The following is a 25,619-nucleotide window of genomic DNA, read 5'->3' as shown; positions in this document are numbered from 1 at the left end:
GAACCGATCTTCTCTGGTGGCGCCGTGGGCTAACGTGTTGTTCTCGGAAGAGGAGGGACGTTGGTTTGAATTTCATCGCAGTTTCCCCTTCTTTCCCCCCCCCTTTTTTTTTTTGAAGTACGTACTCTTTAACATTATAGCGTTAAGCCTTTGATGCTCAGTGTCGCTCTGGAGCAGCGCAAAAAGTCTAAAACCGTCTAGAGGCTTCAACGTTAAACAAGGGCCAGTCAACAGGCTTGGACTTTTTTTAGAAGTGATGCAGCTCTTTGACTAGCTTGTGCAATGCTATTCCTTCATACACCCTCACTGCGCATGCTCGCATCTCGTGCTGGCCCAGGGAGACACCCACAAAACTGTCGCTCCCCTCCCCCTCTTTCGCCCCACAAGGCTGACGCATGCAGCATCTGGTAGTTAAAAAACGTACTTCTCGCACTGAATAAGATCGCACATTTGGAATTCAGTCAAGGGCGTCTTTATTTGGCTTTCGCTTGATTAGCGCCAGCGTCAACACCAGTGTAAGCGTTAGTGCCCGCTGCTCTGCATCTAGGTTCCCTTTAGCGAGAGATGGTCCAATTTCTCGCACCCTCCTAAAAAGCCCGGCAATTCGTAGAGTAGACCGGGGCAATCCTGTTTTTCGAATATTACAGCGCTATCCCACGCAGAGCCTCCATTTCAAAAAAACTATTTCCCCGCTCCTTTCCTATGCCTGACGAATCTTTCTTTCAGGCACAGTCACGCAAAGTCGCCAATCGGCGACTTGATGTAGTACACAGCTCGTCAATTGGTTTAAACCAGTCACGACGACAGGTTACGCCTTTCCCTCCCTGTCAAGGAAGAGGTGGCGAGGCTGCACGAATATTTGAAACCAGCTAAAGCGATACTAGAACCACTATAACTTTCTTAATATAGTAAGTATTGGCAAAATTCTTGTGGCAGCATGTTCACATAGCAAAAGTGCACATATTTCACTTTATAACAATTTGTGGACTTCCGGGTTGTTTTTTACCGGCCCCTTAAACAATTACGTAGAGGTGGCAGCATCCCGTTTCTTCAGTGTTCGTGCGTCTGAGTGGCGGCAATGAAAGCTCTGCACAAGCGACTAATTTTATTCCATCACAATGGAAGTTGACACGTTTGCAAAGCCTGTTCAATTGAAATGGCTCAGAAGGGGCTGTAGAACATTTATGAGCATGCTGAATGATGCTGCCGCATGTTACGGGGCAGAAATATTCCAGCTAAAAGTGTTGTTGCCCACAAGCAAAAGTTGCCATATGCGGTTGTGAAAGCAGATGTAAGAAGATATGCTTGTACTAATTTTCTGCCGGGCAGAATGAAAAACCCAGGAATTACATAATATTATTTCAGCTGTATATGATATGTGTTAGTTACAAGGCCAACAAGGCCATGTTTTTCGTCATGGCAATGTCAAAAAAAAAAAAAAAAAAAACCGCTAGGCCTATGTGGAACAGTCAGCACAGCCACAGTGAAAAGTGGAAGAGGTGCCTTTATATACAGAGTTGTTAATGCTCTTTGGGTGACTACCACAATCGCACTTATGAGGCACACCCATTGTCATAAAGCATCAAAATTTTTGCAATGTAGTGAGTCACCCTCTACGCCTATTTCTTCATTCAGCGGAGTAGTGAGGTACCCATGACACACCTGTGAGTCATTATGTTAATTTTATCGATGCTGTGGCCCAGGACAATAAAGAGTTATAGTTGAGCTATTTGTGATTGGTTCGAAGTTGAAAGCAACCCACTCGTTGGGCAATTAGAATTGTGGGACACCTTATCATTTTACTTTCTTACCACCATGTGATGGCTGTGGCATCGAAGACTACTACCATCATCACCAGCAAGGAGTGCGGCTTGTGTTGCTCGCATTACGAGTGAACTCGGCTTTCCTGATTCCATGCTGAGGTAGAATAAACAACGTGCCACAGATGTTTTATTGAGTGAGTGTTGTGCGTTGTAGCAGTGATGATGAGGATAACGAGGGCCTCAATGAGTCCTGGACCCACAGAGCCATGAGCGTGGGACGGTCTTAAGTGTTTGAAGGCACGTGGTCAACGTTCCGAGTTCGCCTCGAAACCTATTTCGAAGCGCAAGACATCACGGACGCGACGAAGCGACGAGCAATGTTAGGGCTCGCTACAGGACAGCGTGATTCGCGTGATCAAGGGACAGTGCCATCCAAGGCAAATCAATGCACTCAACTACGACGTCGCCGTTAAGTACCTCGAGGAGTACTACGCCCCGAAAGTAAACGTCATGTTTTTTTTTTTTACCTGATCACAACGAAAAGGAGAGAATGTACAGGAATTTATTACCAAAATAAGGTGGCTGGCAGGAAAATGCAATTTCGGATCGTCTCTCAAATGCATGCTACGAGACTGAACTGTGTGTAGAGCTGTAGATGATGTGAGATGACTATTGCTGACTCCGAGGAAGCTGACGCTTACAGAAGCAGAGGATTTTGTTATTTCAGCTCAAAACACTGCTGCAAATTCTAGAAGCATGCAATCTATGGATCAGAGTAGCCAAGAAAAGGGCAATCCAAGGCTTGCGACTCCCACACCTTGAAACTCACTCGAACGAGAAGTGCTATCGTGCCCATAAGGTATGCCCCCAATGCAGTAAACGAGGACATGTCACTCAAAAGTGCCAAGAACAAACTCAATTAAAGCCCCGTGGTGCTTACGACCTTTCAGCAGCAGCTGATGATAGCTCAGGAAACGAGAAGCAACTCTACACTGTAGTGGCTCATAAAACGAGTAATGGCCGCATTGCTAAGCCAATTTTCAAGGAAATCAGTTGCAATGTTGTGCCTGTTACCATGTTAATCAATACGGAGTTACTTGTTAGCGTCATTTCAATGGGCCTGTTCAAGCAGAATCAAAGTAGATGGCCACTACCAAGCAGCACCACTCTCAGAGTGTCGTGTATTTTGGGAGAATTCCAGTGGCTGAGAACTGCATATGAAAGAAACCTGTGAGGGGTACGTCGTACAGGGCACCCTGGTTATCATCGATATACCTGGACCAGCACTATGTGAAAGGGATACCATCAAGGCATTTAAGAATTGTGTTGTGGCCATGTTGAGGCAAAATGTCATCGTGAACCTCAACACGTGCAAAGAAGACTGCATACGCCAAGAACTTCAGACTTTGCACAAGGAGTTCGAAGATGTGTTTGCACCTGGTTTAGGACCATACAAAGGTCCACCTGTGAAGCTGATTCTGAAAGAAAATGCCACGCCCTGCTTCTGCAAGAGATGTACGGTGCCATATGCTTTGACAACCAAGGTGTCTGATGCTTTAGACCGATTAGTTGCCGACAGTGTTATATCACCAGTTAGAACAACGGAATGGGCGACACCAGTGTTTTCAGTTGTTAAGACTGATAGGTGCATTCAACTGTGTGGGAATTTTCAGCTGATAGTGAACATAGCCACAGTGACTGAACAATACCCACCACTACCTCGTGTGGACGACATCTTCGCGAGACTGAATAGCGGTGATGTATTTAGTACATTGGATTTGACTCAATCGTGCAACCAGCTGCCCCTGGACGACGAGGCCAAGAAGCTCACAGTCGTAAACACTCCCAAGTGCCTATTTTGCTTCAATAGGTTTCCGTTTGGAATTACCTCAGCTCCCTGTTTCCTGTTCACGAATCTTCCAGGTGTACAAGCCTATCTGGATCACATCATAGTGGCTGAAAAGTGCAATGACACTTTATTGCTGAAGCAAGTCTTGCTGTGCTTACGTGACTATGGTCTCAGACTAAACCTCAAGAAATGCAAATTTAGACAAGAAGTCGCCTTTCTTGGCCATCGAGTTGATGCTAACAGGCTGAAACTGAAGGACAACATTCAAGCAGTTCTCCAAGCACTAGTCCCAAAGTTGGTGAGCAAACTGAAATCTTTCTTTGGCTTGGTCAACTATTATGCCAAATTTTTGCCAAACCTTTCCACAGTACTAGCGCCATTATACAATCTGCTAAGGGAGCTACATGGAAATGGCAAGAGGCTGTTATGAGCTCGCTACACACTCGGCAGTGCTCTCGGAGGTGTCTCCGGGGAAGCTACCATCAAGTAGGCGCTTCTGCAAAAAGCGAGGCCAGAACCAAGTACAGGACGCCGAGTCGGGGCGGACGCTATACACACCAACAGCTGTTCCGGGCATCTCCAAGAGCGGACACTTCAGACTCCAGAACAGTGACTGTTTCGACACTGCCTGCAGACTCTTGTCGATGAGGTCATGGCCACCTCGGCGGAGATGCTGTCATGAAATCGCTATGCGCTGGGCAGTGCTCTCCCCGCCCCCCCCCCCCCCCCCCCTCCTTGCTGGCATTCCTCCAAGAGTCACTGACGTGTCCTTCACGGACACTGGAGGCGTCAGTCAGAGAAGCTGCGCGCGTCCTATAGCAGGCGGTGCCCTCCTCCTCGAGTGTCATACGCTGTAAATATAACCATTTTGTTTTGTTTCTTTCTGGCTGCCTTTTGCCTTGTCACTGCCTGGATGCTCCCTGCCCAGCGTTGGCCCTCGCGACAAACCTTTGAAGCTCAAATGTGACACTTCACCTGTAGGAGTAGGGGCAGTACTTTCGCATCGCATCAAGGACACAGACTATGCAATTGAATTTCGCAGAACTCTGTCCAAAGCAGCACGAAACTACTCCCAGCTAGAGAAGGAAGCATTGGCCCTTGTATTTGGCGTCACGCGATTCATGGACTTCTTATATGGAAATCACTTTGTTTTGGTTATCGACCATTAACTCTTACCGGGTTGTTTGACCCAAGAAAAGCTATTCCTCCTATGGCTGCAGCAAGGATTCAGAGGTGGGCTCTTCTCTTGGACAATTACAAGTACACATTGCAGTACTGCAGGGGAACAGAAAACTCATATGCTGATGCCTTATATCGCCAGCCTTTCCTGAACAAACCACACGATACCAGCACAGAAAATCCGCTAGTGTGTGTCCTGTACTGGAAATGCTTGGAAAAGAAAGCGATTAGTGTCAGAGATGTGGTAAATTTTACAGAAATGGATTGTTTGCTGCAACAAGTTAAATTCTGGATTAAGAAAGGCTGGCTGAAATTTTTGTCTGAAGAGCAAGGCCGCTTCAGGCCGTACTTCAGCAAGAAGGCTGAGCTCACTTACTACCATGACTTGGTCTACTGGGGACACTGCATCGTGCTTCCCACGGCTCTAAACCAATCCATATTGGACTTGCTCCATCATATGCACCCAGGCATGGCGACCATGAAGAACATTGCAAGATCCCCGTTTTGGTTTCCAGGTGTAGACGGTGAGATTGAGCGATTTCTGCGTGGGTGTCCTGCTTGTGTACAGGCTGCAGCGATGTCTCCACCACAAACACCTGTACTATGGCCCACAACGGGAAAGAAGTGGAGTCGGTTGCATGCAGACTATGCAGGTCCTATTGAAAGACACATAACATTGGTAGTTGTGTATTCTGAAACGAAGTGGCTAGAAGCAGTTCCAATGAAATCTGAAACAGCAGAAGTCACAATGGAGACCCTGAGGGCTATGTTTGCGTGGTCTCACCTTGTACTCTTGTGGCAGATAATGGACCTCAGTTTACGGGTTTCCACTTCCTTAATTTCCTAGCTAAGAATGAAGTAAAACACTCGACTACAGCCCCTTATCATCCCCAATCAAATGGTTTAGTGGAGTGAGTCGTAAGGGCGTTGAAGGAAGGCTTGAAGAAAAACAAAGAAATTCGCCCGCTACAAACTCGAATATCAAGACTTCTTTTCCATTACCACCGCATGCCAGGCCATGGAAAAAGTGTATACCTCCCACTTGTCGTTTCCTGTCAACTAACGAGTTGCACGCACCTGTTTTGTGAACTAATTGGCCACTTCGATGTGAATGTTACGTTGAGTGGATACGTCGCGGACGGTGGGAGTGCATGAAAATTAAGTGCAAAAGTTTCTAAATGCTAAAGAATACACAGGCGCTGCCTTTAAAGCTGTATCCTATTTTGCTGACGTTTCCGAGTTGTAATTAAAACTCTGGTAGATAGATATAGAAGTAGATTGTGGCCCTCAGTCGGGAGTCAGATATAGATACTACTAATTACATCTACAGTTAGCCTAATGACAAGAGATGAAAAGGTAAGGAGCGAATTATTTCTAGTTATAAAAAGCAGCGAAAGACGAGAAACTTCGTATGAAAGTTATGACATGTTTGCATCACTCACCTCAAAGCATCATCTTGAATTGCTAGACCCCGACGACTGTCGGCACCACACTCATACACAACAACAAGTCCACACGACATGTTCAGCTCAAAAGTTCAGCTCGGACCATCAAGGGCAGGTTATATTGAACCGCTTCTTACTCCCAAGTGGCAGAATTGTAATACAGGCGATGGCCTGCAATACAGTATTGAGGCATTGTGTTTAGCTTCTGATAACTAATACACATGGTCTTAATGATAATTAAGAAAATTATTAAAGTATATTTCATCTAAGCTGTTTTAAGATGTTTCAGGTATAGGCCGATGCATGAGCACCTACCACTGGTGAGCATGATGAAATGATGTATTGAAACACATTAGAGATGACTCAGTATCCTGCCAATAAATTAGACTTCAGTCACCATTTCCGGAGGGATTTTAACATTTTCATGCCCCTCTTTCTAAGCGGTGCGAAGGTGCTAAAAATGCTTCAACTTAAAGTCCCTCCGGTAATGGTGACGTGCTTTCAACGTTTTGAATGCCCAAGGACCATTAAAAGAAGATTGATTTAATGTTTAAATGACAATCAGAAATGGACAATTATGTGTCATTTATTTCGAACATGTACACTTAGAATACATAAATTCATCATACACACCAGTGGTAAGCGATCACGCATCGGTCAGTACCTGAAACACCTTAAAGAGAGCTTAGATAGAAAATACTTCAATTATGGTATTTATTATTAAGACTATGCGTATTTATTATCAGAAGCCAAGCACAACCCTTCTGTGCTGTGTTGTAGGCCATAGACAGCATTATAATTCTGCCACTTGGGACAAAGAAGCGGTTCAAAAATTGGGGGACCCTTGAGCTTCGCCTTTAAGAGTTTAACACGATAGCCAAATCTGGCTCTAGTGCACCCTTTAACCGCTAAGTGCGTACTTAACGGTTAAACATATTAATATGTTTTGTTAGATACACATACATGCACACAGTAGATTGGACCAGCTCACACTATTATTGCCGAATGGGCTTGTTTTCTTCATGACACCTGTAGAACAAAATGTGTTAATGGGGTCCTGAAACACTTTTTCAAGTAACCATGGAATGAGTTCACTAGAAGACCTTATTGCCTCACGAATTCAATGCCGCAAAAATTTTAAGAATCCGTCCAGTGCGAGTGGAGTTACAAAGGTTTGTGGCATGCTGCAATTGCATTATCTCTTCTCTCGTCCCAACAAAAGCGCTGGAAACTAAGCAGGGAAGGGTGGCAGGGCAAAGAAACTACCGCACCTCGTCACCTTGAGCACTTTTTTTTTTCTTCGAACGCACGGCTTTTTTCAGTGTGATCACACAGGTACGCGTGGACAAGTAGCAGCCTCTCGCGGACGTGCTATGCAGTGAAGGTGAAGCAAAGGCAGGCTTCCTACTACCTTGTGGTTGTTCAGTTGGAAAATTTTTTTCCCTTAAAACAAAATTTACTCTTTTGACCCTTTTTTCTTATCTTAGTGACATACTATACTATACAACAATGTAAATGCCATATTCTTACTTCGTCTTTTACATTGAGAACATTGAGCTGCAATACGAGTCAAAATGCTGTTTTTCCCAACTTTGCCACAATATTTTGGCAATGTTTTTGCTTCATATTGTCACATGTGTCCTGCGAGAAAGACGAAGGCAACAGTGCATACGCGCATCTGCACGCTTTTATGCAGAACGCAACAACAAGAAAGACGAGGAACTCTCTGGCGCGCGGTAAATAAAAAAAACCCGCTGCTGCTTTCTCAGCTTCTCTAAATACGACCTCTGTTTTCACCTCGCGACAATATGCTCCCGAAGTATTTTAATCATTTAATATAGGACATTATAAAGCAGCAATTGTAAAAATATTATTGGTGAAAAAATGTCTGCTTTTTATGTAAAACGGTAAACATGCAGATTATTACAATTTTTTGCCAAAGTGAAAAAAGAAAAAATTAAAACACAAATGAGTAATGTATCACAGTTTTGAAAGAGTAGCACTTTCAGATTGATGAAAAAAATGCTTAGTCTTAATTACTCAAACCAGTAATATCATATGAATTATTTGGTGTGACACAGTTTCACTTGGGTGCCCAAAATTTGAAGTGCCCTCTAGGCAACGCAAAATTTTTTTGCAAAATGTAACGCATCACTAACTACTTCGCACATTCACATATACCTGGTGGATTTTTTTTCAGCATGATCGGAGATGGTCGAAAATTGACCGGATATAGTTAATGCGGAATGACCGATATATATATATATTAATCATAATCTTCGAGAATAGTGCAGCATAGGAAACAAAACAACGGGCTAACGAGGCAAGCGACAGACAAGAAGAAGAAGAAAGGAGCGACGGGGAGCCGCTGGAAGCGGGAGGGTGATTGTAACTAAAGGTAGATAAGACACGCCGCCAGAGGAGGCGACCAAAGAAAAGGCAAAAAGTGAAACATATATATACTCGCATCACACAAATGGATCCAGTTAAAGTTCACGTGGGTCGGCGGCTGGTCCGTGGCGTCGGGCCACACACACACAAACAAGAAACATACGACCCGCTCCCCCTTCAGGAAAACATTGGCCATGATGCAAAGCTAAATCTGCCCTCTCCCCCATCTGCCCTTTCTTGCAGAAAAGTGTATAACCAGTCATACTCAAGATAAATAAATGGAGATTCTCTAAGAAATGAAGAAACAAAAACATAAACAAAAGAATAAAAAGTACCTAAAAAACAAAAATAAAATCTAATAGTGCTAACACGTGTTGGTTGATGCACGTAGCATCGAATTCGTTTATTTTCACGCACTAGATTAACCATCCTATGTGTGCGACTTCACGTATGCATAAATAAATTGAGTAATTCGCTTTCTGTGTTTCACGAAACTTCGCAGAGGCACATCAGTTGCCCAGGGCTCTCATTGATTCCGTGGGTAAAGGATCTGAATTTCTTTATCAAGTAAGACTCCCGCTGCTCGCGCTCTCGTGTTCTGGAAACCGGATTGTAGCCGTATGACACTTACGCGTTCGAAAGAGTGGGCAGGGAGGTTGATATGTTTGGAGAACGGCAAATTGGGGAGGCGCTTTACGTGTGCCTTATGGTTTTTGAAGTGCAAACGGAACGCGGTTTCCGTGTGTCCAATATATTTCTGTTTGCACACCTCACAGCGAATTTTGTATACCACATCGGTTGAGTCACAGTTGAGGTCGTCTTTAATTTTGTACACTAAGTCTGAAAAGGAGGCTTCAGCCGTATCTGTGGTCACCATGTGTGTGTGCACCCTGCAGCGAGGTTTCCCGCATGGTCTACAGCCGTGATAGTTATCGCCCTGACCAGTAAGTCTCTCAGGTTTTCGCCCTGACCAGCAAGTCTCTCAGGTTTTTATTTCTTTGGTAAACAACCTTGGGAGGAGTCTGAAAAACGGCAGAGAGGCGACTACTCTGTTTAAGTATGTTAAAGTGGCGGCTTAGTGTAGAATTTTTTCTTCCCCATGCAGGGACTGACTCAACAACCCATCAGGTACGGCCCGCTCCAGCAGATATTGGTCTCACGATTTCATGGCCTTAAGAAAGAATGTTGATAAGCGCGTGAGGTTTGAAATGCATGCTTCAAACCTGGATACATCTATTTCATTGGGATTCGCACCAAAGAGTCTCACTGCCAGAGCCCTCAATGAATAACTTCAACAAACATGAGCAGCGGCAATTGAGAAACATCTTAAAAGATGCATCTATTAGGCTTACGCAGGTCGTAATACAACACAGTACACGTAGGGCGGCGGAACTTAAAGAGGAAGAACAGGCGCGGGTAAAACAGTCAAGTTTGACGCAGTCAAAAACAGAAGAGCTTGCCAAATATGAAGAAAAAAAGATATTGACAATGCATGGCAAGAAAGACAAGAAATTGAAGTGAGACTGTGCGTGGCCGGCATTAAAATACTCCGCCAGCAATTCCCCCACAATGTATGCAAATCAAACTGTAACCTCTCGTCAGTCTCCCCAAAATAGCACCGATGTCACCAATGTGGTTAACCTTTCCAGCAAATCTTTGATACCTGCGCAAACAAAGCTGCTATCAAAAGGTCTAACCTTCTGCCCCGCTTTGGTAAAATTGATGAGGTTCAACTTTACCAACATTTGGACAACTTTGCCAGAACCTTGCATCTAAAAGAATATTTTCATGATCGAAGCAGCAGGCAACAAAATAAATTTTCAGATAAATCTTAGACTCCAGGTGAACAACGAGACAAATATCTAGACATGTACATTTCAGCCGTTCAATGTGATAAAATCAGGGAATATGAAAAGCACCGGCCCATTCGCGAGAATCTGTGCAAGGAGGAGCAAGAGGCTTTGTGCGGTTTAAGTGACAGCCAGAGCATCATTATCAAATCAGCTAAGAGTGGTGCTGTGGTTGTACTCTACAGGACTGACTACATCAAAGAAGGGCTTAGCCAACCGGCAGATGAAAATTTCTATAAAGAACTCTCTTGTGATCTGACAGAGGAATATGAAAGTACAATTAAGGCTTCTCTAATATCATTACGTAAGAGTTGTAAGATAACATATCCTATGCTTAAAATGATGTCACCTGGCAACTCGTCTTTTGGGTGCTTCTATTTACTACCTAGAACTCACAAGATTAAGAATCCCGGCCAACCTATAGTTTCCAGCAACGGCACTGCTACTGAAAAAATCTCTAGTTTCATTGACTCTCGCATTAAGCACATCTCACAATTATTCCCATCATACATTAAAGATACTAGCCACTTCTTTCGAGAAGTCTCAAAACTTGTAGTACCTCTAAAATGCTATTTGGTCACCATGGATGTCTCATCACTGTACACAAACATTCCCCACACCGAAGGAATCGCCGCCTATGGAAAAAGTGAATGAGTGAGTTCGACGAAAGCGTTTTAGAGGTGCTCCTAAATCTTGTACTTAAACATAATAACTTTGATTTTGACCAAAAACATTACCTACAAGTGAACGGAACTGCCATGGGACCCAAAATTGTCTTAAATGATGTAAATATTTTCATGGCCTCTTTGGAGGTTCTTTTCCTCGAAAATTTTCCATTCAAACCGATATTCTACCGACGCTTCCTCGATATATTCTTCGTGTGGGCTGATAGGGAGCATAATCTTTCCAAATTAATTTTCAATTTCAACTCCCTGCATCGTTCGATAACATTCACGCACACGTATTAGCAGAAGAGTGTTCACTTCCTGGTTGTCACTGTATGACTCAGTGGCACCACCATATCTACTTCCCTGTATAAAAAACCAACCGAGCGCCAACAGTATCTGCATTCCCACAGCAGCCACCCCCATCACTGCAAAACAGGTGTTTCTTACTCTCAAGCCCACAGATACAGAACAATTCGCTCTGAAATTACGGAATTCGACACCCACACACAGGAATTGAGAGCAGCCTTCTTGCGTCAAAAGTACACCGAAAAAAAGATTGTCAATGCAATTGAGTGTCGTTGAAGCGCAAACATAAACCGCGTTCCATTTGCGCTTCAACAACCACAGGGCACACGTAAAGTGTTTCCGCAATTTGCCGTTCTCCAAACATATCAACCTCCCTGGCCTCTCTTTCGAACGCGTAAGTGTCATACGGCTACAATCCGGTTTCCAGAACACGAGAGCGCGAGCAGCGGGAGTCTTACTTGATAAAGAAATTCAGATCCTTTACCCACGAAATCAATGAGAGCCCTGGGCAACTGATGTGCCTCTGCGAAGTTTCGTGAAACACAGAAAGCGAATTACTCAATTTATTTATGCATACGTGAAGTCGCACACATAGGATGGTTAATCTAGTGCGTGAAAATAAACGAATTCGATGCTACGTGCATCAACCAACACGTGTTAGCACTATTAGATTTTATTTTCGTTTTTTGGGTATTTTTTATTTTATTTATGTTTTTGTTTGTTCATCTCTTGAAGAATATCCATTAATTTATATTGAGTATGACTGGTTATACACGTTTCTGTAAGAAAGGGCAGATGGAGGGAGAGGGCAGATTTAGCTTTGCATCTTGGCCAATCTTTTCCTGAAGCTGGAGCAGGTCGTATGTTTCTTGTTTGTGTGTGTGTGGCCCGACACCACGGGCCAGCTGCCGACCCACGTGAACACGTGAACTCAATCAATGTGTGGGATGCGAGTATATATATGTTTCACTTTTTGCCTTTTCTTTGGTCGCCTCCTCTGGTGGTGTCTTTATCTACCTTTAGTTACAATTACCCACCTGCTTCCGGCGGCTCTCCGTCGCTCCTTTCTTTTTCTTATTCTTTTTCTCCTTCTTCTTCTTGTCTGTCGCTTGTCTCGTTAGCCGATTTGTCTTGTTTTTTTGTTGTTTTTTTTTTCTTTTCGTTTTGGGGGCCTCCAAACAGTGAGGGTGGCCCTCGGCTACGGGAACTTGTATCATTTCGCTTAGATCCTCCGAAGAAGGCTGGTCCACCAGCCGAAACTGTTAGGAATAAATAAATTATTGTTTTGTTTCCTATACTGCACTATTCTCGAAGTTTATAATTTTTATTACGGTAGTCAGAAGAAACCCTGATCATCTATTTCATCTATAATATATATATATATATATATATATATATATATATATATATATATATATATATATACTGCAGCTCCCCTACTGTCAGGAGAGCTGTAGCTTACCACTACCCGTGTGGGCAGGGTTTCACGGTGTTTTTCCCTAGCACCTAGCATAAATTGACTGCTTCAAGGAAGCTAATGAAAAGGCAGCACCCAAGACAGTGGCTGCAGGCAGAGTGGGTAGGGTGGCTCCAGCTGAGGCTGAAATTGTCTCTTAAAAGTGCATCGTCTGGTCTGTCTCGGCAGACCTGCTGATACGCGAAACAGTCGGGCAGAACAAACCACACACGTTTCGACACACAAGTGATGCCAGTAACTAGTGATACGACTGTGAAACTGAATGCATGATTGCTTAACCCGTTAGGGCTCTTCCTTTTTATCGTATTTTCATCTGTGTAAATCACACTGAAAGTTTCATCATGAAGGAGCTTTCAGTTTACAAAACATTGACCATATGTTCACGCTGGGTCCTTAGGCTACAGCAAAAATGACAGTGACAAATTTTATTTCAGACTTTGACACATCGCGAAAAGTAAGATTAGGGATTTGTTTGGCACTCATTGTGAAATGTGAAGCGCGCAATGCACATGCCGACGTCACATTTACTGCACTATGTGGGCACCGTGTTATTACAGTGATCTCCAGCACACTTGCATCTTTTGTTGTTAGGCAGAGTGCCAACGAAGTGGACTGTTTTTTCATTCAACATGTCTACCACAAGGCACACTGTGAACAACCATTGATGTTCTTCGACATGCTGTTGCTTTAGGTTTGTTATCCGGTCTTTTCAGGTACCTTTGAGGGAGTTGCCTCCGGAATTCAAGTTGACTTACTTTGAATCATGTGCTGTGAATAGGCATGCATGTTTCTTATGGCTAAGATGATAAGTGAATGTCACTTACAACCATTTCCTGCGAGGAGCTGCAGCCCAGTAGGCACTTACGTTTGCATTCATCTGGTCAGTGCCTTTAAGTAATGGCATCAGGGCGAGACATTTTGATCTGCACAATTGAAGATAACTTCGCGTAAGAGTTTTATTTCCTGCACCTGAGCAGATATTTGATGATCCATTTCCTCGACCTTCACACTCTGCTTCATCTTCATCACAGTCATATCCACCAATGCGAGGGCCGTCGTCAAGCACCGTCTTAGCAGCTGCTCCAAGCTGCCTACTACTTAAATTTACTGCTATTTAGATGAACAGAATGCCAGAACTACTTCGCCTTTCATAATCATGTCATGACTTTGGGATTTGAAACGCCAGTAGTTAGTATACATTATACCTAGGTTGTCTATAAGACTACCAGAATCCTCGCATGCGAAATTGTCTCAGTTAGTGGTAGCCTCAGATAGCTCGCTGTAAATGGCTGACACATATTTATCATCATCTTTGAGTATTCTGGCTATTTCATTTAAGAACAACTTGGGCAAGCAACAAATTGCCACATGAGTGTAGCAGAATCACCATGCAAATGGAGTAAAATGAAGTTGCGAACTTAAGCAAAATATGGAGCCTAAAGGCCTGGAGTGACTGTATGGCAACAGGTAATCTAAAATGCTTGCTCACAAGCAAAAGCATTGGTTTATCCATTTGAAATTTTCACTTGAGATTGCATAGTACAGGTACTCGACAGGGACATGTGCATCACGCTATTGCAAAAAATACTACAAAAAAATTGGCTCGCACAATGGAGCTTTGCATGCCGAGGCGTTGAAAAGTATAACCACTATTTGGCGACTGTTTTAGCAGATCCCCAATAAACATAGAAAACTTTACCACATGGTCTCTCTAAGGAGTATTCTGAGCTATTGAAAGGCATATTGCTGTGATTCTGGCACAGTTTCAGAATCTTTATAAATTGAAAGACTTTGTCGGGCGGGATCTAATGGGTTTATTCAGCAAGCGGCACTGCTGAACTTTTAAGTTACCGTGGCTAAATGTGACTTTGCCCGCCTTTGCGAGACCATCCCTAAGTTGCGTCAAATTAAGCACTTTACAAAGTATGCTTAGAAATAACAGATTCAAACAGGAAGGAGTCATTTTCCTCTGCGCATAGGACGTAATTACAAAGGAAGAAATGCACCGTAGATGTAACTCTGCTCTAAATTATAGTGGTGGTTATAGTTACGTCTGGACGTAATGACTGCAGTGGCTACAGTCATGTCTGTACATAACCCTAGCCACATCGATTTGTCGCTGGTTTTGCTTCCACCTAAAAGCTGAATAGACACTTTAGTTTGACTGTACACTTAAACTTTTGTCGCATTTGTGCCTTCATGCAGGAGGTCCCACCACAAGCCACAAAGGAACCTGCCGCCATTTCGGAAGGATTCATATGCATCCCATGCAACAGGCACTACCGCAATAAGTTTACATTATTGAGGCACAGGGAAACCTTGTACCATCTCAAGCGAAGTGGTGGTATCACAACAACTGGAATGAAATGCAGCCAGCGACAGGCGGCACTCTCTGCAGAAGTGGTACAGCAGCAAAACCAGAAGTGCAGTAAAACGAATAAAGCATCCAAAGCCTGCGACATAGCAAACTCACGCCGCAAGTGCTCTTTGGACTCTCGCCAACGTAAGCAGCGAAAAGACAAGAACGTTGCTGTTTCTAAAAATTGCCCATCTACGAAACGGAGCGTTTGCAGCACTGGTACTGCATTCCAGCCAAAGAAGTCATCAGTCCAAGGTAGCCAATCGAAAGGCGCGAATGTCCAGCATTCTTCAAGATGTGCCAAGCACACCTTTCAGAGAAATTTTAAACAGAGCTCTACACCCGTGCGAAGGCAACAATCTGGGCTACATTGTGCTGCATGTGAAGCCAAGTTTTTAACTCCTGGAGAATTAAGGCTTCATGAATGTCATTGCACTGTTTCCAGGCAGGCAAGCAAAAAATTCCCATATGGAAGTTCAATATCATCTAAGGTAGCCAAAGCAGAGGCAAGCAAAAAAATTCCATATGGAAGTTCAATATCATCTAAGGTAGCCAAAGCAGCGACTTCTAATCTTAAAAACTCTGAAGGTGCCACAGATGTGCAGAAGCAGCATAAAATTTCACCGCGAATCACTTGCCCACTATGCAAGAAGCCAATAAGCAAGCCCTACATGAAATATCACATGCACACGCATACTGGAGAAAAGCCCTTTGCATGCCATTTGTGTGATAAACATTTTGCCCACCGTAGTACTCTAAACGTTCACATTAAGCATCACTTGGGACTTCGAAGGTTCCGCTGCACCCACTGCCCCTTTCGGGCTGTGCGTCGCAGCATGCTGAATCGACATGAGCTTGCTGTTCATCGGAACAAGGCAGACCCAGAGCCTCTTGCTGCTGCTACAGCAGGCATCCTTGTATCGCAACAGTGTCGCAGTCGCCTTGATCGAACGAGGGCCCTTAAAAATGTAGTGTTTGTTTGCAAGAGAGAGTGCCCATCGATACCGAAACCCAACTTTATTTGTAGCTGTTGCTATTGCAGTAACAGGAAACGCCCCTTGGAACCAAGTCATCGGCAACAGAGCATCGGTGTGCAGCATTTCCACTGCTCCCAATGTGACTACAGGTCTTCACATAAGAGCCAGATGCAGCGGCACAGTAGCATTCACTTTGGGCTCAAATTTTACAGCTGTCCTTATTGCAGCTATCGTTGCAGCAATCAAGAAAACATGCGCAAACATATCCTTCACACTAAAAAGCATAATGGGAAGAAAATGTACCTTTGTAAGCAGTGCGCTTTTGCCTGCAACGAATTCAGAGTGTTCAGAAAGCATGTTGCAAATAAGCATCCAAAAGATGCAAGTAGTAGTAGTGATTTGCCTGCAAGTGGTGTTACAGCTCGAGATGTTCCACTGGCAGGGAGCTGCAATGCCAGAATACCATCCAATGAAAGGAAAATGTTAAAGACTTGCACAGACTTGCCAGAACCAGCAGTTTTTCCGACCATTTCAGGCCTACGTGAGCCTGACCTAGAGAACACTTCTGTGATGGCACATGCTTTGCCTAGGCTAAATAGGTCAGAAAGTGGACTTCCTTGCACTGAAAGTGATGTACCTGCTGAGTCCGGAAGTGGTATATTGTTGCCAAGTGGCCTGGACGCAGAGTTCAGTGAACAGCTGAATGCACATTTGAATAATCAGGTGACTTTTTCTGCAATGGATACAACAGATATTGTGTATACATCTTGTTTAAATTCCACATAATCACCAAGTGGTTGGCTTGTTTGTGTGTTGATGTTAGCCTAAAATTATATTCTTCTAAATCACACATTTCAAAAACGTATTTGAGTGCTGAAGCACAGAAGTAATGAAACAGCACAAGCTCTGTCTGAATTGCTGATAGTGGCCCATAAAATGTGTGCTTGGAAGTTCACACTTTATACACTGATGACATTGAAATTGTGGATAGTCTGGGCTCGATATTTCCACTAATCAGTGCTCACATGATTTCATACCTGGATGTACTTTGCGTGTGAATAAAATCTGTGTTGCTAAGGTTACTTGGAAGTTCACACTACATACACTAATGACTATGAAATCGTTGATAGTCTGGGCTTGATATTTTTACTATTCAGTGCTCACATGATTTCATAACTGAATGTACTTTGCGTGTGAATAAAATCTGTGTTGCTAAGGTCACTTAAGTCTCCATAAACATCGCTCCATCTTTGCTGCAAAACAGCAGGTAATGTAACATAAGTAATACTTGTCCTCTCTAGATCCTATATGGAAAAAAAGACTAGTAGTTTCTTTTTTACTGCAAAAGCAATCTTTAGCACTGTAGTTTTCTCTCACTGGTGGTGTCCGTAACCACTGTGGCACAAAATAAAAAAGAAACTAAAATATCCAGGACAGAATCGAATTGGAACTGGGACTCTCTCTGTGGCAGCTACCACAGCACCATGCTGGTGCTTCGAACTCCTTTGCAGATCCTATGCAGGATTCATGTGTGGGAAAGAATCGTGTTGACATGTGAAATGGAGTGTTTTAGTGGTACAAAAAATAACATCATCATCGTCATCAGCCTGACTACACCACTACAGGACAAAGGCCTCTCCCATAGTCAACTCTGTCCTGTGCTTGCTGCTGCCAATTTATACCCGCAAACTACTTCATCTCATCTGCCCACCTAACCTTCTGTCTCCCCTTAACCCACTTGCCTTCTCTGGGAATTCAGTTAGTTGCCCTTAATGACCAGCGGTTATCCTGTCTATGCACTACATGCCCGGCCCATGTCTATTTCCTCTTCTTGATTTTAACTATGGTATCTTCAACCCCCGTTTGTTCCCTAATCTACTCTGCTCTTTTCTTGTCTCTTAAGGTTACACCTACCATTTTTCTTTCCATTGGTCACTGCATCGTCCTCACTTTAAGCTGAACCCTCTTTGTAAGTCTCCAGGTTTCTGCTCCGTAGCTAAGTACCGGCAAGATACAGCTGTTATATACCTTTCTCTTGAGGGACAGTGGCAATTTACCTGTTATGATTTGAGAGTGCTTGCCAAATATGCTCCACCCCATTCTTATTCTTCTAGTTACTTCAATCTCGTGGTTCGACTCCGCGGTTATTACCTGCCCTAAGTAGACAGTCTTTTACAACTTGAAGTGGACTATTACCTATCTCGAAGCGCTGCTCTCTTCCGAGGTTGTTGTACATTACTTTTGTTTTCTGCAGATTAATTTTAAGACCCACCTTTCTGCTCTCATTGTCTGATTCTGTAAACATGAGTTGCAATTCGTCCCCTGAGTTACTTAGCAATGCAATGTCATCGGCGAAGCGCAGGTTAATAAGGTACTCTCCATTATTTCTTATCCCTAACTGTTCCCATTCTAGGCCTCTGAAAACCTCCTGTAAGCATGCGGTAAATAGCATTGGGGAGATTGTGTCCCCCTGCCTTACACCCTTCTTGATTGGTATTCTGTTGCTTTCTTTATGAAGCACTATGGTAGCAGTTGATCCCCTGTAGATTTCTTCTAGGATATTTATATATGCTTCATTGACGCCCGGATTCCGCAATGTCTGCATGACTGCTGATATTTCTACTGAATCAAACGCCTTCTCGTAATCTATGAAGGCTATGTATAGTGGTTGGCTATATTCTGAGCATTTCTCTATAACATGATTGATAGTATCATCATCATCATCAGCCTGGCTATGTCCACTGCAGGACAAAGGCCTCTCCCATGTTCCGCCAGTTAACCCGGTCCTGTGCTTGCTGCTGCCAATTTATACCCGCAAACTTCTTAATTTCATCTGCCCACCTAACCTTCTGTCTTCCCCTAACCCGCTTTCCTTCTCTGGGAATCCAGTTAGTTAAGTCGCGTAAATTCGCCACTTAAGTCACGCTGTGTTTTCTCTTGTTAGTTTTTTGTGTGCGCGTGTCATTCAAACACGCAACCATGTTGAACATTGTTGTTACAACCACCCTGCCTCTTCTTCACATCACGCAGTCTTTCTTTTCTTTTATGGTTTTCAGATCGCCATTGTGCGCATATAATTTTGATTTGCTGTATTTCCCGATTTTCTGTACGATGTATACCCGCTCCTCTCTGTAATGCTTCGGCCTTGAGAGTAAATAAATGAAATGAAATGAAATTACTCTTAATGACCAGCGGTTATCCTGTCTACGTGCTACATGCCCGGCCCATGTCCATTTCCTCTTCTTTATTTCAACTATGATATCCTTAACCCCCGTTTGTTCCCTAATCCACTCCGCTCTCTTCTTGTGTCTCAAGGTTACACCTACCATTTTTCTTTCCATCGCTCGCTGCGTCGCCCTCAATTTAAGCTGAACCGAGTATGGTCAATTGTTGAGCAGCCTGTTCGAAATCCTGCTTGTTCCTTTGGTTGATTGAACTCTAATGTTTTCTTAACTCTGTTAGCAATTACCTTTGTAAATAGCTTGTATACTACGGAGAGCAAGCTGATCGGCCTGTAATTCTTCAAGTCCTTGTCATCTCCTTTCTTATGTATTAAGATGATGTTGGCATTCTTCCAAGACTCTGGTACTCTTTCCTTCAGGAGAAACCTCGTAAACAGTGTGGCTAGTTTTTCTAACACAATCTGTCCTCCATCTTTCAGCAGATCTGTAGTTACCTGGTCCTCGCCAGCAGCTTTACCTCTTTGCATGCTCTCCAAGGCTTTTCTGACTCTATCATTACTGGTGGGGTGTCATTTAGGTTAAAAAATAACAACCAGGTGTCAAATAAGCCAATTTGCGTATCGAGTGGGTTGTTTAGATCTTTCAACCCATTACAAAGGGCTCGGCTATAATTCATCTATAGCCACCGCATCAGCAAAGTGCACATATTCCTTACAGGTGTGTAGCAGGTAGCTCACTTCTGTGCAGAATGCTAGAATAGAGAGTACTTCTCTGCTTCACAAAAATTATGGTTTATGGCACAGTGGATGCCATGCAAGTGTTCTCGTAGTAGTTGCTTCAAGAGTGTTTAAAAAAGGTTCTAGAAAGGCCACTCACTCCACCAGCTTTTACTGCGACTGTGCATTCCACGAAGGCCTGGTGTTTTTTTTTTATGGGCAAAGCTTCTTAAGGTGAAGGCTTGTCCGTTGGCGACCTCGGGGTGCACCGTATCCGTGATGATGAAGATGACGATGATCATGCACAATGACTGGCTTGTGCACTATATATGCACTATATATGATGCATTTTGTACGACTGGAAACAACCACCAGGGTAATGCACACAGACCTCGTCTTTAGAAACTTCAGGCTAGATCCGATACCACAAAGCAGTAATAATGAAGGCAAAACAAAATTCACTACTCAATACAACATCATACCTTGTGTATACCTTTACACAGCCTTGTCAATGATTTACATGTGTGAGTGGTCAATGCCGCGGTTGATCTACGGTAACACTGAACAATCCCACTGCTCTGCCCACTTATCATTCACTTCGTGGATATGCCATGTTTTTTTGTTGTTGTTGTTCGTGTTTCTTAATAAGTACGTACCTAGACAGCTAAAAAAAAAGTGGCTCATATTTCGAAACTATCTGGGGTGATAAGGTCTGCACCCAAGTAGTTACTGTAACTTTTCTTAGTGTTTATTGAATTACACGGAAAATAAATTACCTTGAGAAAACAACCCCTTGCAACAAGGGTATTAGAATAGTCCACCTTAGTGAATAAGTGGCTAGGGTGCTTGGCTTCTGCCCCGAAGGTGGCAGGTTCGATCTTGGTCGCATTCCGCTGGAGGCGAAATTGTAGCCCGTGTACTGTTTGATGTCTGTGCATGTTAAAGAACACCAGGCGGCCAAAATTTTTGGACACCTCAACTACAGCGTCTGTCATAATTGTATCATGGTTTTGGAACTTAAAATCGCACGTGTTATTATTACTATTAAATTTATTAGAATAATTTCAGACTGTGACTATTTGAGAAAAATAACCTTCCCATGTTGAATACTGCATGCTCACTTCTAAAGAAAAGTGAGTTGCAATGTTTATGTGAAGTCTATAAACTAAGACTTATTTGCCTTATTTGATACATGTGGGTGATTGTGTTTAAGCACTAAGTGTCCAGTCAACAGGGGGGTTTGAATGGCATCGGTTACATGCAGCGCACTGCCATTGGCAACGGTAAAACAAAGCAATAACACATGAAAAAGTGCACAGAAAGTTGTCCAGTGAAGAGTATTGCAATACTCAATTAAGAGAGAGAAGATAATACAAGGGAGAAAGACGGACAACTATCGCTTCGATGCTGCACAAGTACCAAGGTGCATCGTGACAATGACTAACAGAACGAGGGAACGGCATTTAAACAGATGTACATATGGTGCTGTGTTCGTTGAAGAGGATAAGTGTGATCCTTTAGCATCAGGGGCTGTAAACATGGCAAGACTGGTGAAATATTTAAGAAGCCATTCCAATCTGTGAAACTATATGACCAGCACAGCTGCTCAGCACACAGCAGAGGGTCGACAGGGAAGTGGGAGCCTTAGCTGATGACACACCCTGCAACTACATTCAAAATGACTGTCCAGAAATTCCCTTTTGAATTGTGTACGTTCCTTTGAAGGATTACTGACATGAATTTTAAATATTTTCAGGTTGTTGCTTCAACTAAGAACACTAGTGTCGAGAACTCTAAAAAGAGTGCCGTGGTGCTTGAGACGTCACTGAATATATCTTCAATACCGCTGCCTTAAAACAACAATTTTGGTTTTGAGAGGGTAGCTTCACAGTGGCGTGTCAAGAGGGGTCTGAATTCGCGGGAAGACTGCAACTCGTGACATATTTGCAATGGCGGCCGGTACTGTCAGTCGCACGTGGCCCACATAAACAACGATAGATGAATTACAGTCCAGATACCCTGACGGCAATTTCTACGATTTAGGCTGCACCCAGGTTGAAAATTTCTCAAACCCAGCGAACTGTGTTGACTTGCCTGTTCTGACAGCGACTGCGTTGACAGGGACTGTGTTATTGCAGTGGTGCTGGCTTTACAATACTGGGTGAAGAACTTTCAAATCGAATGAAAATATTTTATTGTGTTGTCTGGCTCTGGTGTGTGGAGAACATTGATAGTGCTCACCATGGAAATGAAAAATGTCCCTTTTAGGGTGCCTCAAAATCATGTCAGTTCTCCTTTAAAGTTTTCTATTTGAGCAGCTAGCATGTTTTTGCTACAACATGCATTGTATTGTCCAGCTTGTTACATGCGCTTGAAATTTCATGCACGATTTCGAGGAGCCATATGAGCAGCGTGCTTTTCTTGGCTGCATCCCCTGTTTCATGATGTGTTTTGTGGGGCGTGCCCCATATCCTCAGTGTTTCATGCCTATGAACGACTTATTTTTTAGAGGTTAAGTGTTGTGAAGCAAGATTTGCCCAATGGCAATGACATATGAGTGTATAAGGGGTTCTTGCTCCCACACAGACGGAATGCCCTAGCCATATACGGGTTCACTGTAAAACAATAGTTTGCTTGCCTAAATTGATGCAACATGCTTATAGGCAAGGTATCCTTAATGTAATGACTGGAAACTATTGATAAGACATTCTTTTTCTGGCATTTTAACCCTTTGAGGGATAATAGAATGAATATGTCCCACCTTTTCTTCTTCAGTACAAGCTTTCTCCACCGCTTCGTGTTGCCATCAGCTCAACGCTTTTCCCCTACAGTATATCAGGACTCGTTAAGAAACCAAGAAAACATGTTTGGCATATTTGCTATGCATGATATTGGTGATACGTTGAGTTTAATTTTGCTTTGTGCTGTTAACTTTTTTGTACAAGTGGTGTCACATAATGTGCAATATATCTAAAGTTCTAAATTTATGGTATATTTCTGCTTATCTAAATCTCGAGAGAAGTAGCTTTAGCATGCAACTATGAATTTTCTTTCAAAATTGGAGCAATATATCAACCCAAAATCATCTTGGAAGTACATTTGACAAAAGATGAAGTTATATCTTACTTAGCCTAACTATGCACTCACAGCTGTTTTCTTCAAGTTAGAAGGGCATTAGTGCATAACAAAACAGCACTTTCTTAGGGAGAAGGGCCTGAAGTTATTTTTTATTCTTTCTTACCACTACGAGAGCTGTCGCAATTGAACCAAAAGCTGTGGCTAAAATGCTGCTGCTGAAATTGAAGGCTAAAGGAAAAGAATCACATAATTTATGCTTTAGATAGCCAGGAAGTGAAATGGAAGACAAATGCACAAGATCTATGAGGAAAGCTAATATCTCAGGCCAGAATTAGTTCACGAATCTGTTGTAGCAGTTGTAAATGCACTAACAGGATTCAATGCATTTAGTGACATCACGACGATGTGGCTTGTCGTGATTGATTGATATGTGGGTATTAACGTCCCAAAACCACCATATGATTATGAGTGACACCGTAGTGGAAGGCTCCGGAAATTTCGTCCACCTGGGGTTCTTTAACGTGCACCCAAATCTGAGCACATGGGCCTACAACATTTCCGCCTCCATCGAAAATGCAGCCGCCGCAGCCGGGATTTGATCCCGCGACCTGCGGGTCAGCAGCCGAGTACCTGAGCCACTAGACCACCGCGGCGGGGCACTTGTCATGATTCATGACGACAATTTTACATATGGGCAGATATTCAGGCATAACTGAGGTGTTCGTCCTTATCTACACCTAACAGAAAGACAGAAAGAAGCTAAAACGGTTGATGTATGCGAAGACCTGGGACAGAGCCGCTGGGCTGGACACAACAAGCAGAGGCACATTTGTGCACCACACCTGGAAATAAAAACCTCACAATTTTTTCTTTGCACAGTTTTTGAAGTGTGCCTCTGTACTGCTTAAATCAGGCCTTTTCGTTCTAGAAATTTTGCAAAAGGATTACAGCTTGGCGCTCTCGTGAGACAATGGGACAGGTGTTGTCTTGCTTTTTCAAAGACACCTAATAGGTCGATGGGATAAATATGTCCCACTTTTTTCTTCTAAGCTAATTGTTATATTTTGGTGAAACTTGCTTCATATTATTTCTAAGCACACTATTTAGGAATTCCTCAGGCATAATTTCAGTTATCACGTGAACAATATTGATGAGGCCGCAAAGAGTTAAGAAGTGGTGCCTCTGTAAACTTGGCAATCATTTCAAGCAGATCTACTTTATACAACCATTAAGCCATTTCAATGCTGAATATGAATTTAAAAAGAAAGACTACCGATTCGAATCCGAAATTCAGAGCACTCGCGACACTTTTGTATTGACGGTGGATTATTTTGTTTTTATTTGCATTCCTATACATTCACTCAGTGGATGATTAGTGTATAAGTTCTCCAGCTCCCCCTCCTCACCCCCACTTCATTGTTTTAGCATTACGTTTACGTAATACCAAATCACCAAATAAAAAAAAAGACGCAGTCACAAAAGAAGCAAACAGAGTTCCTAGGTTTTCTTTTAATCTTCTTTTTTCGCTTGAGTGCACTATCACATGGCTGTTTCATGACTGTTGATCGCGAAGCCGTTTCGCGTTAGATTTCTCGTAGTTCTTCGCACGTTTTTCCAGCCGCTGAAAATGAGAGGCACACTTGTTTACGTCAGCAATTGAGCAGAAATTCTACGCGTAACCAGACTCAATCAGTTTTATAGTTACCTCTTTCTTTAGACAGTGCGTCATTTCTACGTCAATATCATTGCAGGCCCCGAAGAACTTGGCCCATTTGTTCTGAAAAACACAAATTCGTAAAAAAAAAGACTAACACAGAAATAAACGCTCACCTCTTTGTAACACTGCATCATTAACGCTATAAGTTTGTTACATTCCTCGGAATGCAGGTGAGAGGACAGGTCTGTGTGCATGTCTGCTATTGCGTCTGAAAAAAAAAAAAAAAAAAGGTTTAGACCAACGTACAGAGCACACATTATCAAATGACAAACTTCGTTGCTAATTGGCGAAAGCTTGGTGTCATAATAGACACTTATGCGAACCTCGGCACGACGAGCGATCATCTGCAAGCAGTTGAACAAGTCGGGTTTTCTAGCAAACGATACTTCAGAACACCGCACAGCGCAGTTAGGCCGGCACAAGGGCTACTTATGGTGGGTATGAGACGACGCAAAGCTACAATTTTCAAGAATCAACCACGAGAGAACTCGGTACTGTGCTGTTTCACCGGCTTCGTTCGGTTAGTTCCAACGTTAATAGATTAGTTCGGTCTCATCGTTCGTCTGCTCTGTTTGGCTGGCTAGGATGGCTGACTAGGCTTGGCTAATACAGTAGCTATGACACCTTTGACGTACGTACGCTTTTCAGTACTAACTTTACAA

General features: G+C 43.1%; 2 protein-coding genes across 5 annotated transcripts in view; one reads left to right on the top strand and one right to left on the bottom strand.

The window, feature by feature from the left end:
* LOC119176238 (uncharacterized) overlaps positions 1-17,485 on the top strand; it is a 34,394-nt gene extending 16,909 nt beyond the window's left edge. For all 4 annotated transcript variants that reach the window (XM_075877290.1, XM_075877289.1, XM_075877288.1 and 1 more), the window contains exon 3: positions 15,134-17,485. In XM_075877290.1, coding sequence (XP_075733405.1) covers positions 15,134-17,050 — 1,917 coding nt within the window. In that variant the 3' untranslated portion in view covers positions 17,051-17,485. The remainder of the gene's footprint in view (positions 1-15,133) is intronic.
* Positions 17,486-24,734: 7,249 nt separating this feature from the next.
* Positions 24,735-25,556, bottom strand: LOC119176237 (COX assembly mitochondrial protein 2 homolog). Its single transcript, XM_075877286.1, has 4 exons — positions 25,281-25,556; positions 25,071-25,165; positions 24,946-25,017; positions 24,735-24,861 (listed from the first exon to the last, which is right to left on the bottom strand). The coding sequence occupies exons 2-4, from the start codon at positions 25,149-25,151 to the stop codon at positions 24,793-24,795; spliced, it is 222 nt and encodes a 73-aa protein (XP_075733401.1). The 5' UTR covers positions 25,152-25,165; positions 25,281-25,556; the 3' UTR covers positions 24,735-24,792.
* Between the last annotated feature and the right edge of the window lie 63 nt (positions 25,557-25,619).

The sequence above is a fragment of the Rhipicephalus microplus genome, chromosome X (genome assembly GCF_043290135.1).
Source record: "Rhipicephalus microplus isolate Deutch F79 chromosome X, USDA_Rmic, whole genome shotgun sequence".
Lineage (NCBI taxonomy): Eukaryota > Metazoa > Arthropoda > Arachnida > Ixodida > Ixodidae > Rhipicephalus > Rhipicephalus microplus.
The sequence above is the reverse complement of the archived record's forward strand: the minus strand, read 5'-3'. Positions and strand labels throughout refer to the sequence as shown.

What these genes read in the sequence shown, in the direction of transcription:
- LOC119176237 (XM_075877286.1), bottom strand. Translation starts at nt 25,151, where the DNA reads ATGCACACAGACCTGTCCTCTCACCTGCATTCCGAGGAATGTAACAAA. An exon ending in TGATGCAGTGTTACAAAGAG is followed by an intron (nt 25,018 to 25,070) that starts GTGAGCGTTTAT and finishes TGTGTTTTTCAG; the next exon opens with AACAAATGGGCCAAGTTCTT. An exon ending in CGCACTGTCTAAAGAAAGAG is followed by an intron (nt 24,862 to 24,945) that starts GTAACTATAAAA and finishes TCTCATTTTCAG; the next exon opens with CGGCTGGAAAAACGTGCGAA.